General features: G+C 43.7%; 1 protein-coding gene across 1 annotated transcript in view; it reads left to right on the top strand.

The window, feature by feature from the left end:
- LOC134466137 (hydroxysteroid 11-beta-dehydrogenase 1-like protein) overlaps positions 1–8,408 on the top strand; it is a 15,850-nt gene extending 7,442 nt beyond the window's left edge. Inside the window, exons 4-6 of the mRNA XM_063220031.1 lie at positions 1,484–1,497; positions 6,467–6,669; positions 7,974–8,408. Of these exons, the coding sequence (XP_063076101.1) occupies positions 1,484–1,497; positions 6,467–6,669; positions 7,974–8,160 (404 nt within the window). The 3' untranslated portion in view covers positions 8,161–8,408. The remainder of the gene's footprint in view (positions 1–1,483; positions 1,498–6,466; positions 6,670–7,973) is intronic.
- Positions 8,409–20,757: the final 12,349 nt, after the last annotated feature.

The raw sequence follows: 20,757 nt of genomic DNA on the forward strand, positions 1-20,757 counted from the left end.
CAATTCAGTGTCTGTCATGTCTTGACATACGAGTGATGAATGTGGTTATTTAACCCATTTAAGCCTAAGGCACTTGCAAAAAACACCTGCTGAATGCCGAAGACCTTTTTGGGAAAGGTGCCCCCTTGCCTATTAGAACCTAAAAATCTTAGCCTCCGAAGTACATAAAAACATGAAATAAGTTGCATAAGCTCATTTTGTATTGGTGTGTGTTCATTTAGCATAAATCATTTCAATAAGTTCATTTTTTAATAAAAAAAAACCCTCAAATCTCCAAAGGTCAAACAACGTATACGCAGCATCAGATAAAATGGGTTTAAGTAAATTATCGACTTTCAAATCTCTTCGAGACTTGGGTCTGACCAAGACCATAACAATTAATGTTTCCCAAACGGCATGGTTGATCCGCCTCTCAAGGTTTGCTACTGGTTTACTGGTGTCCAACAAAGTGGGTGGAGTTCCAGATTTTTCTGGACATCAGAAACGATATTTACAGACTAGAAGTGATACCGGTGTTGCGTCACTAGTAGGGCGTGACCTGGCTAATGTCACCCTGGAGAGTGTCATTAGCACAGACATCATATAGGAAGACTAGATACGTCATCGCGTATTTCAAGCTCGTCCGCACAGGTCGGCCATATTAGCGCAGCCTAAACTCTCCACAGAGCCTCCGTTACACCTGAAGTTAACTGAGGAATTCAGACGTTGAGATGCTGAAATATGTATGCTGTTATTTCGCTGAAATATTGACACGTGTATATAAATAGTATGGCTCCTTAAAACTTAAGTGCAGACTGAGGTAAAACGCACAGGAGAGTAATATGCTTCCCACTTATTTATTTGTCCAAAAATAGAGATGGACCAATAGCAAATACACATTTTAACCGTTGTTGTGCATTACGTTGATGGAAGGCATATATTAATCGCATTTGCATCAAATTAAAGGCGACAGATGAGGTACTGGAAGAGAGATTACATCGCAACAATTTCATTCTAAGCGTCATGACTCATTTTGAACACAGGGTGGAGCTGTCGAGCCCAAAGCAGAATGTAGCACACATGGGACCGTTTAATTGTTATTTTACTCAAAATATAAAAGAATAATAAATGCATTTGTTTATGGGATCTATTTAATTACTTGAATAAGCCTACTAAACCATATTATACATGATTGTAGGCCCATGTACATTATAATGTAATGTAATATAATATAATATAACGTGAATATTAATCACTATGCAGTATCAACATAATACTTACGTTCGGAATTTTTTCTACTGTATAACAAACCAAGCCTTTCGAAAATACACATACATTTGAGGGAATTATGGCCATCTGAAGAGTATGGATCACCAAAAACTCAGTGCAACTGGTTGAGCCAACAGGCTGCTCTAACATGGCCGCCATGCGCGGACGTTCGACTTGCATGACGGGAACGCGGATGGCGCATCTAGTCTTCCTATATGATGTCTGTGGTCATTAGTCTCCACTACTCAGGTATGCAGTACTGCCCTACAAAGGCCAAGTGGTGTAACTGTTAATCCGGTATGCAGCACTGCCCTACAGAGGTCAAATGGTGTAACTGCATTTTTTTTCTTTCAAAATTGAAGATGGACTCCTCCTTTGTCTTGTTACAAAGCCTTATGGTCCAAATGTGTCCTGTTTTAGAGATATTGCTAGTTAACATTTACAGTAACTCCAATCTAAGCTTTAAAGTCATTTTTATCACTTTCAATATTTTTTATATATTTAAAAGGCCTTTAGCCTTTATTTGTGACAGGACAGTTGAGAGAGAGACAGGAAGCGAGTGGGGAGAGAGAGACGGGGAAGGGTTGGCAAAGGACCCGGGCCGGGCAGCCGGTGTAGCAGTGCGGTGCCCTACTGTTTGAGCCACAGCAGGGCCCTCAGATTCAATGTTGGCGTAGTTACTGCACTTTGCCTTTGTAGGGCAGAGTAGGCCAGCGCAGAGGTGTAGGGGTGTGAGGAATGCAGTGTACACACACACACACGGTTAAGACCAGGGTTATCTTTTTTCTTTGGAGGGGGGGTTCACCTTTATTCAGACAGGATAGTGAAGAGTTGGACAGTAAACGAGTGGGAGAGAGAGATGGGGGAGGATCGGGAAATGACGTCAGGTCGAGAATCGAACCCAGATCTCTGGCGTAACAGTGCAGAGTGCCCTACCATTTGAGCCACGGCAGGGCCTAGAGGTATGCAGGGTACAGACACAGGTATGAGACTCAGGGGGGGGTCAGCTCTATGGCCCCACAGCCCATTGACCCCGCTAATAGGGGTCACAGCCCATTGACCCTGCTAATAGGGGTCATGTATCCATGTCACGGCAGGCAGCAGGTGCAGGTGCGGCAGTCACGTGTCAAGGTCGCGACCTCAGGTGTTGAGGTCACAGCTGTAGGTATGAGGATCATCTGTAGAGTAAACAACTTGCGTTTATGTCCCAGGGATTTTGAAAAACAAGCACAAAAAAAACCACCCTCCTGCACACTGACTGCTTTGCTGTTTTCTTTATTAGAGTAGAGTAGAGTAACTTTATTGATCCCCAGGGGGAAATTCAGGTATCCAGTAGCAGCTTACATAAATACACAAATACACAAATGCCCACATGGACATTTTAAGACACAAATAACACAGGAATAGTCAGTAAGGGGAAAATAAAATAGCAGAGATAATAAATGTAAAAAAGGTAATTGTGCAAAAAGACATTCTGTGAGTTGGGATAGACCAATGCAGAAAACATACTCTGTCAGTTAAGGTAGACAATCTTTACATGACCTGGAACAAGTGTTGATGGATACATCTATGATATAGTATAGTATGTAGAAGTAGGCAGTGTACAGAGTATGATAGGGGTTGAAAATTCTCACAATGTCACAGTAAAGTACAGGTAAGTGTATCGCGCGCACGCGCACACGCACCAAGAGGTTTCCCGGTCTGGTCCAGCTCTGGCATCTCAGGCAGTCCAGTCCCCAATGATTCTCAGGGGTGATAGCAGTCCGGCGCCGCGCCGGAAATCCGGCGTAGGGTGGCTGTAGAAAAAAAAAAATCTGTCCCCAATATTAATAAAATAATAAATTATCGCGTGTGTCTTCATTAATGTACGGTGGAAATAAATGAGCGCGCAACAGCCAGTTGTAAGAGATGTGAAAGGAACCCAAATGAGCAGCAGCCCATAACATTGTATCATCCCGACACCTTAACAGCTGTAACATGTAAACAAAAATAGTTCTATGTCTCGAGTCACTCACCACCAGCACCACTGGCAGCAGAAGCGGCATTGCAAAAATACAATGTTAGCACAAAACCGCATGGCTTGCTTGCTTTGTGATTTGGGTGTGTTAAACCATGTGGATGTAGGCCTAAGTGGAATACTTGTACAGTTATGTGACAAAGATAAAGTTTGAAGGTAAGGCAATTTGGTTATTATTTGCCCGCTGTATGTTGGCGTGTCGCCTCATGCTTGGAAATCATTGAGAGAATATGTTTGAAATAGATTCGGCTGTCCTCATTCATGTGCGCTAAATGACGGTGCAATGTTGACCAACTTTGATGGAAGTAGAAGTAGTTTCTTTCAAAAAAGTTTGTATGCTCAAAACGGTAGGCTAGGCTATGCCAGTCATGATAATGTTGCTTCTTGATGCATTGCGTTATGTTGTCTGCATTGGAATAGCGGCTACCATTTGCTACAATGCCCAAATGACCGTGGACTGCTTGAAATTGGATCGCTAATGTTTCACATTTGAGACATGGCTTAACCTGCAACTGCAACTAGTGTGTGACTACTTTGGAATGGATTGAATCGACCAGTCTGCATAACGGATGTATCAAGGTTTACAATTTACCACTTAAGAATGATTTTGGCAACCCAGTGTGAGCTGGGTTCGTGGATTGTGGACTGTTGATTGAAGGATGGTGTTTTGCGTCATTCCTAGACAATCCATGTGTCAAAAACTGATTTCAGGGAGATGTTCAGAATAGTTTTGCTGATTGATCATCCAACCAGCGCGCGCTCTGTCATGCTGGGTGAAACTCAAACAGCCTCGCACAGGTTCACCCTTTCTCTCGCGCGCGCTCCCTCTCGTAGCCCGTCTGTGTACTCGAATCGAATTATTCCACGCACGATGCACAGGTTACCTTTCCTGCACGCTCTCACTGGTATTATAAAAAAGGGTGATACGTTAGCCCGACTCGAGGGCAGGGAGCAATTATCAATATCAGACACTCCCATCATTAACGTATTGGCATGTCTGCGTTCCATTTCATGTGGCCAGGCCACCGTGTCCTAGACATGCAGTGAATGTTCATCTTTTTGTCATGCCCCTGGGGTATTTTCAAGTAGGCTAGTTTAATTCGGTCTTTGTTTTTGTTGTTTTCTGTTGTTATCTTTGCAACTTATACATTGTAATGTGTGCACGCGATTGATTTTCATGTCTTTTAAGTGACGACAAGCCAATGCGAAAGACACGCAGTAGTCACACAGTAGTCACTGTCCTTTCCGTAATAACCAGAGCCGGTTCCGACATCTGTGGAGTCCGAAATTAGCGATGTGAACGTGGGCCTACATGTAGCCAATTATGCGCTTGTCCCCTAAATATTTCATGTAAATAATGGGCGTTTCCCTACAGCTGGAAGGCAGGGGTTGATGGATAGACCATGGGGCCATGAGTATCTAAACATAGGCTACACTATATCAGGAAGTAGACAAGTTATATGAACAATGTCCCAATGAAAATGAAATGAATCAGCACAGGAAAAGTATATTACAGTGTAGTCTATAAGACAATGTAGTTACTGTAGGCTACTTTTTTGTAGTATTGCCCCCTACTGACCTGTAGGTGTGGCTGCTACATAGGCCCCTATGCAGCTTTGAGTTAGCCTAATTCATGTGGTAAAATATGTGTGCTACCATGTTTTCAGAAATGCATTCTGGTGTTTAAATGTTGCATTGTGGTTCAATACCCACCTCAATAACTATACTGCAACATCACAAGCCTAGAATAGTTTTCTAACTGCATTCGTTGGTATTTGTTTTTACAGCTAGAATTGAACGTGGCCAGCTTCTTTCAGTCAATCTTAAGGGCTATAGCCTAACAAGATGAAAATGATGTGTGTTTTCGTGAATAAGACATGAGACAAAAATGAAAGCATCTCAAATGAGACTATTAAATGATTGAATAGTGTGTCAAAATTGGCCTTGTATGTGACATATGTGACCCGTCATTGGAACAGGAAAAAAGTTCAGGCTCAGGATTTTTTTTCACTATCACCCCTGGATTCTTCTTAGTGTCCTTCTGGGTGTTGTTAAACAGCTGAATTGCCCATGGGACAAAGGACTTCCTTAGTCTGTTAGTCCTGCAGGTGAAAGCACGGAGTCTGTGGCTGAACAGACTCAGTTGGTTAGTGAAGGTGGCGTTAAGGGGGTGATGCTGATTGTCCATAATAGAGTCTAGTCTGCTCAGTGTTCTGCTCTCGGTTATTGAGGTAAGTGTCTCCAGCTCCATGCCCACCACTGATCCCGCCTTCCTCACCAGTCTGTCAAGGCGTCCAGCATCTCTCTTCCTGATGCTTCCTCCTATTACACACCGTTCCGGTCCTAGACTTTCATCGGGTAAATTTACACTGTCTAGGACTGAAACATTGTTTATGACAGAAAACAGCAAAATGGTCAGTGTGCAGGAGATTTATCAAATAGTCAAAGGTGCATTTCTCCATCTACTTCATGCATTTTTCTACTCTACATCTACTCTCCTCAAACCTTTCCAGCGGAGACCCCCTTTTGGACTTTTAACGATTCATGATTGTTTTCACTTACAAAATGAGGGTGTAACAGAGTCAAATGTTCTATCAAACAGCTTCCTTTGTGGAGGTCTGCACTCTCTGAGTGCATTTCTAGTTACTAGTGCTGCTGTTCCTGTTGCATATGTTCAACTTTGAGTTCCGCAATGATGCGAAAGCAAACTATGAAATAAAACAAGAATGTGCTGCCTAACACTGACAGAAGGTGGTGATCAAGGACGTACTGTCAGTGGTTCCTTTTTTTGACTCGGGACCCCATTTTGACAACACACATTTCTGGAGACCCTGGCCCATACACATTTATTGTACTACACTAAAAAAACACAACTGAGTTAACTTGTAGGGTATTATACCTATATATATATTTATGAAAAGCTTAGGTTGTCTGCTGTGTTTCAATCTGAATATGAATTAGTTATTGTCTTATATTCATTAGTGATATTTATTATCAGTGTTCTTTTTTCAAACCTAGACATTTCAGGAGACCCCATTTGAACCTGACCCAAGTGTTGAAAAACACTGTACTAGGTGCTTACTGTACATCCCACAATGACTTCTTTGCTTTATGAATTTCACAATTTGTCGATTGTCAATATTTTTGATAGTCAATACTATGTCTCCATGGAGTTGTGTGTAAATGATTGACATGCTTAAGTGTCTCCACTCTGCTCTGCTTCTTGTCGCCTCCCCAGGTAAGATGACGACTCCGTTCGCGGGGCCGTACGCCTCCACGAAGTTCGCTCTGGGCGGCTTCTTTGGCACCATGCAGCATGAGCTGGCGATGCAGCATAGCAACGTGTCCGTCAGCATCGTCACCCTCGGCCTCATCGACACACAAACCGCCTTGGACAAGATACGGTGAGTTGCACCACTAAGCCGGTTTGGGAGTGTGTCTATCTTCCCAAAGCCATTTGGTCCCACATCACTTAGACTTTTATAATATTTTTTTAGGCGCATTGGTCCATATTCTGGGTGCTTCATATTACCACATTTCTAAGGTGCGGTTTATACCTAGCAGGATATTTTTAAATAGGATATATTCTTTTTCCTGTTAAGGTGGAAACGCATCATGAGGATAAAAATAAAAACTCTATTGTAATCGATGCATGTTACCCCTAGCACCCTCTTGCATGCCCCCCAGGGGATCTTCCCCGGCGCCCACTTTGAACACAAGTAGGCTAGTTATCCCAGTAGGCAATGCAGTGTTTATCAACCTTTCTTCAGTCATGGCAACCTTTACATCATTGTTTCTCAAAGAGTGGCATGCATTCCCCCCTAGTGGGACACAGAGGTATTGCAGGGGGAGGCTTGTGAAATCAGGGTTTAAATTTCATTTCTTTTTTTTTACTTGTTTTCTTCATTTATTATTTTGCCATTAAGTAAACACATTCACTCAGAAACTGAATTTCATTCAGAGGCCTTTTTTAGAATAAAAATATTGTCCTTTATTCTGGGCAATGCTGTATTTTCTTAAATGTGTGGCCTCAATTTAGACTTATTAACCTCAGAGTGTCACAGAAGTGAGTACAATCTTGGCCTGGGTCCCTTACCGACCCTTCCTCGTCTCTCTCTATCGGACGTTTCCTGTCTCTAAAACTGTCCTGTCACTAATAAAGTCTAAACCCCCCCAAAAAAATATCTTTAAAAAAAGGAAAAAGAAGCGAATACAAACTTCACGGTGTTGCTGCTTTGCAAGTGTATCTCTTCATGTGAAAACATTTAAAGATGTCCTCTCATCGTTATTTCATTAATACCGCTGTGTCCCGCATTGTTATTGAATGCGTTATGCGTTGGTCCTGTTTAAAAATCGTTTTGGTTGCTTAGTTTCAAGCCGTTTTTGCAAGCTAGAAAGGTGGCTTGTGGACAAACGAGAGGGTCTTCCAGGTTCCGTCTCTGGCTCCCTCCTCCTGCTCTACAGAGAGATTCTAAAGATTATAAACTCGCCACATCCCCGGGTGGTACTGCACTTTAGGGGCGCCAACTGAGGTGTGCAGGCTCCATTCAGGGCTGTCCTCTCTCGACAGCGACCTAGGCGAACTGCAGGCATGGGTCGACTAGAGTGGGGAGGCTGTCTATGTAAACTGACTGTTTTTGAAAACAAGCAGAAAATAATTACTCAACATATTTTTAGAATATGTACTTATGTCTTGTTTCTTGTGCAGGGGTTACACGGACGTCACCCCGTGGCCGGCCAGCGAGGCGGCCCTGCACATCATCAAGGCGGGGGCGACACGGCAGACGGAGACCTATTACCCATGGTTCCACTGGCTCACCTGCTTCTTCCGAGACTGGTTCCCTGCACAGAGGGACATGATGATCCGGATGTCCTTCAGGATACCCCAAAACTGATCTCACAGACGCAGAGATGTACATAACACTCGAACTTTACCATGACAAGGCCCCCCACTATGCTGATACATTCCATCCATTTTTTTTTGCCAGATGGAAAATGCTGAATCATTGTTTTTGGGAGGAAATGATCATACGAGATCCTAATTGTTGTATCAAGGCATCTAAATGGACTGAATGACAACTCTGAAATTATCGTATATCACTTTTTTTGATCGAACAGAGTACAAAATATACAGAATTGTGGTACAAATACAAATGGTACAAATACGATAATTATCGTACATCACTGGACAACACTGGATCCTGCAGACGCAGAGATGTAATTTACACATGCAGGGTAGACCAGGGGTCCCCAAACTTTACCATGACAAGGCCCCTCATATGCCGATATATTCCATTCCGTGTTTTTGTACGTACCATTATTGAAAAAGTCAAACATATAGTTAAAAAAAAAAAATTAAAAAAAGGAAAAGCCGCGTCGATCCCACAGACACAGAGATGCACAGTGGAGTGTTGCCAGATTGGGCAGTGTTCCCGCTGAATTGGGCTGCTTAGGATGGCCATCTGCTGGTAAAAACTGGTAAGAATGGCATTTGGGCGTAGCCTGGTTGTCACAGACGGTGTGTTTGTGTACACAAACTACTTCTGGTAGCACTGAAGTTAGCATGCCGTTCTCGAGTCACAAAACAAATGGTGCATATTGCTACTCACCATCTTTAAATTCATCCAAAAACGTTTTCTGTTCAACTCCAAAGAGTCAATATAGTATATAATCTGTCCTGTGATTGATTAATGCAAGCTGCTGTTGATATTTAAGCAATAAATGCTCCGGATAATATCTGTCTGGAGACAGGTATGCCAACAGCAGTGTTCCAGACCGAAGTTTGTGTAGCTCTCCACAGCTCTCCACCAGGGGGCTCCAGAGCTTCACACACACTCCGTCAGCGAGAGAGGCTAATTTGGGCGGGTGTTTCTGGCAGTTTATAGCCATAGGAAGCAATAGAATTTAGTTCAAATTGGAGAGGATTTAGTGCATCCATGCAGGTTATAAGCATTTTTTTTTTGGCTGGAAATCATTGGTCTCATTTGGCAACCCTTTACAGATGTACTCAAGCAGGCTAGACATCGTCAATGAGAGCTGGACAAAGTCAGTAAAAACTTACCTGCAACAGACGGGCGGAAAAAGACGAAAATAACTTTTTTCATGTGGATTTTTTGTGTGAAATATTTGACCAAAGCTTAAGACTACTAGGTGCTGGTGATGGTAGAATTGGTGGAATGAAGGAAAAATAAATAAATCATGTTGCCATTACAATGGTGCCCGTCGCAATGACCAGAGCCATCAGTGGATATCCATTGAGCCCTGCTCAAGGCAGCTCAAGCAATGCGCATGTTTATTTTGTTTGTGAATTGTATATGAATAAACTTGAAAGTTAACAGTGCAATATGAATAAATCTCCATTTTTGAAATATTCCCAATTGTACGTGTCTCCAGCTTTGTCCACAAGATGAAGAATACAACGGACAAATCAACATTGCATTTGGCAGATGATTTTTTTATCAAAGTGACAAGCTAAAGCCAGGAAACTAGAGTTTTTAAGGTATGCAGAGGCGGTGGTTCCACAGGCAGCTCACTGCTCGTGGGAATTTTACTTACTCAAAGTTGTCCTGAGGGCAGGAGCGTTTGTGATTGGTTCAATTTCACAACCAATCGCGAGAGACTAGCCAACTGCAGAGGCGGGACTATGGGAGGAGCCACTGTTTTCAAACGAGCGCTCTTGAATCATCAGTTGCAGAGAGCAGCAAGGGGACTATGAGCAGCAGCACGAGCTAGCCACACCGAACGAAACTGTGAATTCAAGGTAAGTTCGCAAAAGCAAAGCGAGATGGACAACTTTGAGTAAGTAAAATTCCCACGAGCCAGCTCACTGCTACCTTGACCTCAGCTACTCAGCTCACTACAGCAAATGAAGTGTGTAGTGTTTTTGAGGTTGTTTATAGCGGGGAAACATCAGAAAATAATATTAACAAATTGGCCCCAGCGTGATGCATTGGCTGCGTTATTCGCCAAAAAGCTTAAAATAAGCTTACTCCATAACATTTCCCGGAATGGCTCATCATTAGATACATTTTGGGGCATGGAAAATCGATGGTGAAACTTTCATTTTACGCCGGAACCATCCTTTAACGGCATGTTAAACGTTTGGTGCTGATATTATATAGACAGGGGGAAGTGTATCAGGTCTAAACATGTAGCAAGCAGTTGACAGCAACACTGCTTCGTGAACTGAGCAGTGTAGCTAACATGGCTAAGGTCTAACACTACTCTACCTGCAAGGTGTAAGACGCCTCGTTTTTGCGCATTGAGCGATATAAGATCTAGCTCTCTCACGGCCAAGGAACTGTCTGTCGGGTTCTTTCTAACTGTTGGATGAATACAAAACATTTCAATAAACCATGCTTTTGTTACTTGCATCAACACCCTGTCAGCTAACAGGTTAGGAAAGTTGAATACAGAAAAAAAACCTACCTTCCACGTCGTGGATGTATCCTCCCACCCAGTTAATGTTGACTTTCAGCAATACAGCCCGGTGGATATTGCAGTCTTAAGATGCCCATTTTCAACGTCATCCATTGTTAACTCCGGGATGCTGGAGAAATTAGTGGTCCACATCATATTGTTCATGTTCACTGACAGCTGTAGCACAGTCGGTCGCTATATAGAACTGTTTACTTCCGTTTACTGTAACTTCCGTACACCTCAAGCGTCAAATTACGTCGAAATGGTCGCCAGGTGAATAACACTAAGGCCCGATTCGAAACGGGGAAGGCAGCTGTCCTTCCAGTGAGCTAACTGGACATCGAGTGTGGATCGAAACGAAAAATTGCTTCATTTCCTCTCTCGGCAGTTGACTGCATTTGTGGGCGTAACGAGGATATTTCGAGGATACATCAGATGCTGACTTCGCTGCCTTGGTACCCAACATGCTGTGCGCCACCTCCCTCTCAACCGGAAACCTGAAAAACAAACATGGCTACTACCCAAGCTACTACCTTATCATACTCTTGATTCTGACACTTATGTATGTAGATATTGAAAATCGAATGCATAAATCAACATTGTAGTATCTAAATATGCTGTCGCTAGATCTATTTATAGCCTATTTTACGATTCCGCTGTCTGACGATCATTCACCGTTCAAATAGCATGCGTAAGCTAAGCGCTAACGTGATGAACGTAACTCCCGCCATAGAATCGCCGTAACATCAAATGCGCAAGGCGGCACACTCGTTAGTGCCGTTCGTAACGGCTGCCTCATCAGCTAACTTCGCCTCTCTGATCAGTGACCTGTTTATGTAGGAGGAGAGTCATCGAGTCACTGCCTCCCGTTTCGAATTCAGCCTAATACCAGGCGCTACCTACGCGACCCAGGTAGCTGGGGTGGTTGAAGAAGTTTTGCCACGAATTTGCTTTATTGACATGTTTGATACAACTTACCACATAACGGCTCTGTCTTGACAGCCTGGCACATTCGTCGATATGAACGTTCCAACTTTTTTTTGGCGAACGGCATCATAGCGAATTTGCCTACGATTAGCTTGAGTTTAATCGTCAAAATTTACTCTCGTCACTCAAGAGGCTTCGCACCTGGCGAATTCACTGTTTCTTATTCGCCTTCCCTCCGTAGAGAAATAATGTCAGTTAGCGTAGTTCATGATCTTGTTGGAGTTGAGTGAAATCACCTAATTTTGTGGAATGAACAAAGCAGCGGTAAAAAAAATAAATTGAGGACATTATTGTAGAATGCAACACTTGCAGATACAAAGTGCAGAGGAAATATATATGTTTATAGTCATTTGGGCTTCAGGGTTATTGGAAGGCGCAAATTGCTTACTACTTGACCAAGACCCTAAAACGGGACACACAGAGAGTCCTGGTCCAATATGCCATCGAACAGCTGCACTACAGGGGGATAAGGGTAGTATGTGTCACCATGGATGGCCATGCGTCTAATGTGTCTATGTGTAACCCCTGCAGGCCCCTGACATGATTGTGTTGGACTGTGTGTCCCCACATTGTGATTGTGCAGCTTACAGCAACATTATACATTATTAGGAGTGAACTGGTAAAATCACTTGAGAGTACATACTGAAGCTCAACACCATCCAAAAGGCAAGTGGGCTACATGCTGCCAACCGAGTGTCGGATAAGCATGTGAACTTTGAAAATCAAAAGATGGAGGTTTCTTCGATAGCTTCATTGTGTTGTAATCGTTTAGATGGTCCTAGTGCTTTGAAGCACTGATAAGGCCTTCATTTGTCTTTGACAAACTCAAGGTGTCCCTGGCTGCTCAAACTCTCAGCAACTCTGTGGCAGTGGCACTTAGAAGTTTGCGGGACGTGGGCTATGCAGACTTCAGAGACTCTGAGGCCACTTCTGAGTTCATCCAGGTAATGCCAGAACTGAAATGCATTGGAAAAGTATATATAGCTCTCATACTTAGCTAAAAGTACTGTTTGTGTCTTAGTTTTAATTTAAAGGCATAAGGCATTGCAACATTTTTACGTGTAGTCTTTGCTACACATGTATATAAAGACTAAGTTGGAGCGATTATTTCGGCATGAAGATGTGTCTTTATAGATGACAGACAGGCTCTTCGACATCTTGAACAGCCGCAATCCCAGAGCCAAAGGGTACAAAGCACCCCTTGGAAATAGGAACTGGGAGAGCACTAGAGAGTTCTTGGTGGTGGCGAGGGCATTCTATGCCAGCTTGAAGATGGAGGATGGCAAGCCCCTTCACCAATCAAAGAATAGGAAAAGAGAGGTTCTTAGAGAAAATTAACGTTAAATTCATGAAGCACTGATAAGGAAATGATAATCGGAGATGAGCACTTGGATATTCGGAGATGAGCACTTCATGTCTAGTACAATTCCTCATTTAATGTGTACTTTGTCATTGTAAAAGGTGGCTGAGTTTGTTGGGCTCGACAAAATGATTCTAGACATGTTGGAGAAAAGGCGGCAGGAAGACGGGGATAAATATGGGCTTGTAACTTAGATGCTGGATGGCATGAAGGTGAAAAGTCAGATTCAGAATGATCCCCAAACACAAACCATGGTTGGCTATGTGGACATGGGTGACCGGACAAATGAGACAGACTTAGCATCCGAGACACTATAGAGATTGCCAAGATACGTCATCAAATAGGTGGCAACCATGGCAACACCATCGGCAGCGCCATCTTGCCCTCTCCTGGCGCGAGCAAGTCATTGCAGATAGCGTAGCGGTCAGTGAATTTAACATATTATTACTTACATACTTACTATGACCACATGTACAGAGCTAGTGAGCACACCAACGTACCCTACAAATTGAAGTTAAATAGTACGGCAAGGACGAGGTATGAGGAAAAGATTAAATTGATTGGAGGACTAGATCCATATGAGCATCAAGACTGGCTGTCAGATGATTCAAAACTATCACATTTTGAACATGCCTTTATTTATAATTATATGGTGCTCCGCATAACTTAATGCGGATCTGTGGTCTCGAAGGTGATGTTGGACCTCCGTACCGCTGCTATCCACACCATCCGTCTCCGTTTGGTAATTTCTGACACCCGAGGCTAACTGAATGTTTTCCACGCAGGTATACGATGTAAAGAAATGCCGTGGGTTACATTTTCGCCATCACGTCTATGGGCCCGGTAGTTACAGCCGACAACACAACAACTAGATGGCATTTTGGTCTTCTGTTTATTCTTATTTTCTCGTCACGTAAATCTCGTCTCAAATTCTTCTAGCTGAGCAGATTGCAGCACTCGTTGTTACTCCAACGTAATGACTGCAAACCCAAAATGCTTTGCGGTTGTCGATGGTGATTACGTAATGTTGGCAATCCCTATTGTTTATGGTGGTTGGCCTTTGGGGTTATTGGAAGACGCAAATTGGTGGTAAGGACGAAACCTGCGTGTCACATAAATATGAGACTTGCTGCAAAAATAATCAGTTGTAACCTACATAGTTCAGATAAGGATGAATCGCGGCTTGTTTTGAAGACGAAAATCTCGTCTTTTCAGTGATGTAAGTCGGAAGTAGGGTAGACTGAGTACAGTTGGGTACACTTTTATTTTTCTCCCCTTCCACGCAGAAATTAAACGATTGAAAGGTCCTAAAAAGAAAGTTGTTTTGGACAGAACATATTTTCAGGATGTGGGCAAATGTAAAAACAAGGAATTATATCTCTAGGATGTTAAATGTTTATGTAGTTAATCAAACAAGAAGGTGGACTTTTGTCCCAACTGTACCCTAGCTAAAAAAACGGTGGGGAGACATTGAAGAATACAGTTGAGACACCATTCTAATCAATGGGAGGTAAAAGCCATTGGAGCTAATAGCGTGGCCGATAGCAAAATGCTGTACTCAACTGTACCCGTTAGCATCTTTACATTGATTTTACATAGTGAAATAAGCACTACAGGCTAGCGCCTAAACTGTCCCCTTCTGGCCAGATCACACATTGATAAAGATTTTAAAATGGTTTGAACTGTTATGATGTCAGGAAATATGTCTGCTTTTAGAGCACATATCATGGCTTGCAATCATGTCACTTATATCAAGAGGATAACTACTGGTCGTTAGATATTCATTGTTGAAGGACTCTGGTGAAGTGTCGAAAACAGCATTTTCCTAATATATTTGGAGCGGCGTTCTGTGCTGGTTTCAAATTTCCCATGATCTAAGAGGATATCGATGCGCATGTCCACAGCAAAAATTACATCAGAGTTGCGTTGTTACCCTGAGATATTTGGTTTGTCTCAACTGTGCCCTGTACTCAACTGTACTCAGTCTACCCTACTAACGGTGACCCGGTGGCGCTAAATGTTGTACAAACATGCCCTCTTGTGGCTTTAGAATGTCCGAAATACACCTGCACCCACTGTTGCCAGATTGGGCTACTTGGGATGAGTGTCTGCGGGTAAAAATGGAAAACATTGGCCATTTGGCGGGGGTTTTTTTCCCTCCCCCAGCCGTTTTGGGCCCATAGAAGTCAATGTAATTTCTCGAATTATGGCGGAATTTGACACTATTTGGCGTTTTTTGAGAAGCTTATGGACATGATTTGGTCAGACACATCTGGCAACACTGCCTGGTGTGCTAGTACTCGCTCTCAGAACAGTGTTACCAAATTAGCAACTTTGACGTCCTGGCGACTTCTTAAAACGCGCCTTTTCAGTGACAAATTCTTTATTTTCAACATAATTGTGACTCTGTGCCGTCATCAGAAGCATTTCTTACGGTGAAGCAGGGCTGCAGATTAAAGGGACAGTTTGGTCAATTTCAACATGCAGTTGTAATGCTCACACTACCCTGGACTTGTCAGTGCCTGAGATTTTTTTTTCTTCTTCTTCAGCCGTTTCCGAGATCCTGGTCATTGTAATGGGGGCAGCTCTTTGTTTACATTTCAAAAAAACATTTTTATTTATTCCCAAAAACATCCAAAAGGTTATAGAACATCAGCAGACAACTAGTAAACAGCAGTACCTTTTGGGAAAATATTTGGAGTTGGCCTATGTTTCATTTTTTAAAAATGTAAACAAACGCTGCCCCCATTAGAATTGCTCATATCTCGGAAAGGGCTGAGCCGAAAAATGTGGCATCACCAGGTACTGACAAGTTAAGGGTAGCGTGAGCAATACAACTGCATGTTGAAATTGACCAAACTGTCCCTTTAACTATGATCTCCAAAAGCTAGCTAGGACTGCCCATTTGTACTGTGGACGAAGGCATGTGGGCATGTTTTCTGTAGATCAGCGTGACGTAATATTTAACGTCATGACGTCATCTAGCGACTTTTCAGCGAGCTAATAGCGACTTTGGCTGATTTTCTTTAGGCAACACTGTCTCAGAACGGTTTAACTCCACACGTGTCCACAGGATGTCAGTTCAACATCCCCCCTTCTATGCAGGTCATATAGAGGTCCTAAGTGGGTGACGACGAGTTGTATGCGCGGATTAACATTTTCCCCGGAAATCTGGTTTCCAGGAATATATTTTTTAACATTGGGCTAACAAAAATGTAAGACAAACGTTAACAGCCGTCATTCGCCCATCCCCGCATCCTTGGTAACAAATGGAGCAGCACAACAAAACGTGTGTATTTATCAACCTAAAGATAACGATAATAAAGTAATGTTGCTAAACCTTGGCTACACCTGAATTAGTAAACTTCTCCTCGATGGTAAGTTTTGAAAGTAACTAGTTTAACTAGTTTTTACCTCCCAAGTATCAATTCTGCACCCACTTGTTATTTCAACGAGGTCCTGTTTTGGGGAGGCCAGGTGTTTTTTCTGTGCCGCTGCTGGAAGACTGACCAGTCACAGAGTGGCATGACATTAATTCTCTGGTGTAGAGCCCGTGTAGCAAGTCTTTTTTGAACTTTTGGGGGCTTTGGATGGATCAGTGCTCTACAAGACCTTTTTGGGATGACCTTTAATGCAAGCAGATAACACAGTCACAAATCTATGCAGCAGACCAGTGTCTTACCAGAGTGTTGCTCTCCTGAATACGTTTCCTTAGCACCTCCTGTTCCCTCCTCACCTCAGGTCGGGTAGATAAACTTGGGTATTACAGTTGCCATGACCATTTTTGTGTGTGAGGGGTGTTCACTTAGAAGTATATCAACAATATGGGCGTCCGCCACTCTTTGGTGAATTCTTTTCACCATGCTGGGCTGCCCCCACCATTCCTCCAGGCCATCAGCCACTGCAACTTACATGTCTCACTATTTCGGCCAGCAGTGGGGATGGCTGCATTAACCCCGCGTCTGCACTGTATTTCTTCCTTTTGATGAAGGAGGAGAGGAGAGGAGAGGAGAGGAGAGGAAAAGAGAAGAGAAGAGAAGAGAAGAGAAAAGAGGAGAGGAGAGGAGAGGAGAGGAGAAGAGAGGGGAGGAGAAGAGAAGAGAAGAGAAGAGAAGAGAAGAGAAGAGAGAAGAGAAGAGAAGAGAAGAGAAGAGAAGAGAAGAGAAGAGAAGAGAAGAGAGGAGAGGAGAGGAGAGGAGAGGAGAGGAGAGGAGAGGAGAGGGGAGGGGAGGGGAGGTTGCATATTGGAACGCACCCCTGCTCTCCTTTATAAGTATCCAAAACCTCCCCCACAGACCTTTAAAATGGTCCTTAAAGGGATGGCACTTTTTCGTGCCCACCTCCACAAAGGAGAGACAGGTGAAGAAGGCATTACTTAAAAAAAAAACAAAAAAAAAACAATAATAGTAATAACTTGAAAACAAAATATTCCTGTTATGCTGTTACTTTGTACCAGTACCCTAATGATGTCTGTGCTAAGAGGATGACCACATCGACAGTCAGTTCCGATTAAATAGTCGTCCAAAGATGAACTACTGAGAAATGAAAACACAAAGAAACAAAATCTATGATATATCATCAAGTGCCAAGTGGGATAAGGAGAAGAAGATGAGAAGAGTGACGTCTCCGCATGAGATGTGGTTGCTATGACGACCGGGAGTAGAGGTGGGGATGCGTTGCGGCGGGGCACTTCCTGGGGTGTGTGTGTGTGTGTGTGTGTGTGTGTGTGTGTGTGTGTGTGTGTGTGTGTAGTGTTGCCCCTCGCTGGAGCTGAGGAGTGGAGCACTGGGAGAAAGGAGAAATAAAGAGCCGGAATAGGAGAGGAGAGGGGAGGAGAGAAGAGGAAAGAGGAGAGGAGAGGAGAGGAGAGGAGAGGAGAGGAGAGGAGAGGAGAGGAGAGGAGAGGAGAGGAGAGGAGAGGAGAGGAGAGGAGAGGAGAGGAGAGGGGAGGGGAGGAGAAGAGAGGGGAGGGGAGGGGAGGAGAAGGGAGGGCAGGGGAGGGGAGGGGAGGAGAAGATCATGATGGAAGTGCAGAAGCTGGAGACACTGATTAAGATGATGGTCAGAGCAGATATTGGATATGAGAGGAAGGACAGGAGAAAGAAAGACAGAAAGAAAGAAAGAACGAAAGAAAGAAAGAACAAGAGAGAGAAAGAAAGAATGAGAGAGAGAGAGAGAGAGAGAGAGAAAGAGAGAGAGAGAAGGTAAGCGACAAGCAAAGATATTTAATAAATCTGAGAACAGGGCAGAGGAGAGAAGGGTGAAGAAGAGCAGAGGGGAGGACGGGGACAGGGATGCATTGCAAAAATCCTTTTGATGAAGCAGAGCCCTTCAGATGTGCTGGCGTAGGTATGGTCAGCAGCCTCCCTCGCGTTAAGGAGAAGTAGAGATGATAAAAAACCCGGAGGATCCGGTTGGAGAGCCGGGTAAAGACCTCACCCGAACATACCGGATGGCTGTCGTGCATTGAGCCGCCAAAGGCGGGTCAGACGGCATTTCATTAATATGTCAACAAAATGGCAGTTACAGCGCGAGAAATTGTGAAACCGGAATATATCCTCTTTAGTTGACTACAACAGCCATTCTCTAATCTCCCTAGTATGCTGTTCAGTCACGAACACTCACTGAGTAAAACTGAACCAACTCCCGCCTCGTCATTCATCGAGCCTGTTTGATCCGTCCAGCCTATGTTGTGGCCAATTGAGTGTTTGAGTCGCGGATCCCCGCTCCCTATGCGTGTGCTTCTGACTCTGTTGAGGTCTACATTTTAATGTTAATAGTGCTCTGCCAACGCTTTAACATCTCAGTCTGTAGGCTACTCTTAGGGAAAGTATAGTCTACAGACGTGACTCGATCACTCACTGCGTTACAGCGTAGGCTACAGTCTGCTGCCGTCACTCCCCTCGTCCGAGTCACTCAGCAGCGGCGCCCTCGGCGACTCGGCGAGACGAATCCTGACTGAGTTGTTGGTAGCAGCGAATCCCCTACGGATCGGATCAATCGCTTAAGTTTCGTTTTTGCCAGGAGTGTGTGAGTCGCAAGGCAACTCGGCAGCGGAAGCGAGTGGTCATCTGCTGCTCGCCTCCTGACTGTCCCTGCTCAACTAGACTTCTGCTCCCAAATGTTTGACTTTTAGTCTTAAATACAAACACACACATTATTTATTGCAAAATCAGGAACATGCCGTTTCACTGCTGCCAAAGGCTGTTCGAGTTGTGGTTGCATGTTTAGTGAGGAGACCCAGGTGGGTCGGATCGCAGCATGAGTTTAGGAACTGTTACATTCATAAAGTGAGTTTTGTTGATCAAACTGTCTTACTCTTTGATTTATCAACGTGAATTGATAAATGGAACAACAAAGGCGAGGCGCATAGCTACTTAACGGCAGAAACGTTTTAAAAAATACATTATTTTTATTTATTTTTATTTATTTTAAATAAGTGAGCCGTGTGATCCGATTGATCCGTCTAATCCGGGTACCCTCCTTGGAATGATCCAATCAATCCGGACGCCTCAAAGATTCGAGTTAAGCACCTCTAGAGAAGCTCCTCACATGTTTGGCACTCTCTAACCTCTGTGAGGGGTGTGCAGTTAAAAGTTGATCAAAAATACGCACGTCCACCACTCATGAGATTTTGATTTTTACCACCATGTTGGGCTGCCCCCACCATTCCTCCAGGCCACAAGCCAGTGCGACTTCTATGTCCCTCACTATTGCGGCCAGCAGTGGGGATGGCTGCACTAACCCCACGTCTGCCGTGTACTTCTTCCTCTTGATGATGGATGGCCCTTCAGATTGGCTGGCGCCTCCCCCGTGTTGAGGAGGGATGATTACCCCTAGCATGGCCTCTCCGAGCACCGAGGGGGCTGCTTCCCTATGGCTTTAGTGACAGGCAAGAGGCGCTTGACTCAGTACTGTAGCTACACATTAAAAGTCCAGGTCCTGAGGGGAGGAGGGCACAGACGGGCTGTTATAGGGGCCTAGCTAGTGCATTAAGGGAAACAATTACCATCTCTCCCCAGTTCAGCCGCAATACGAGCCCAGATGTTGTCTTTAAGCTCCGCGTCCCTATAATCTTGCCTACTCTTATCATATAATACCGGGTTGTCTCTAACCAAGATTATAAGTTGTTCTCCCTTTTCTATTTATGTGTTTCTATTCACCTACCGGAATGCGGAGGCAAATAAGAACATTCAAAGCGCACGGCGCAGAGAGCAACACGCCAACCCTAGCCCACAATCTGTAAACAAGCAACACGCCATGTCACCATGAAGCTTAACAGAAACATGTCCCATGACATTGGTATGGAAGACTACCACAATATATCAAATTTCCTTAACCCCTTAAGACACAGCATTATAAATGAGCTGTTACCAGAATGGCAATGACCAAGTTGTAAAGTATTACTGAAGGCCCTGTGCACTGTCATAGCAGTGTAGTACTATATTAGTTAACTTTCAATGTTTATTACTGCGTGATCACCAGAGGTACGGCGTACATTAAGGGGCTACCTGAATGTGCAAATCAAGCAATGACGTTAACATATTACCCTAGTACAGTATATCACGAAAGTGAATACACCCCTTACAGTTTGGCAGATTTTTGAGTATATCTTTTCATAGGAAAGCATTACAGAAATGTCACTTTGACACAATGATTAGTGACCTTTTAACAACATATTTAACCGCTTAAATTTCTTGTTCACTCAGAAAAAAACTAAATACAG

Source organism: Engraulis encrasicolus, chromosome 16 (assembly GCF_034702125.1).
Source record: "Engraulis encrasicolus isolate BLACKSEA-1 chromosome 16, IST_EnEncr_1.0, whole genome shotgun sequence".
Lineage (NCBI taxonomy): Eukaryota > Metazoa > Chordata > Actinopteri > Clupeiformes > Engraulidae > Engraulis > Engraulis encrasicolus.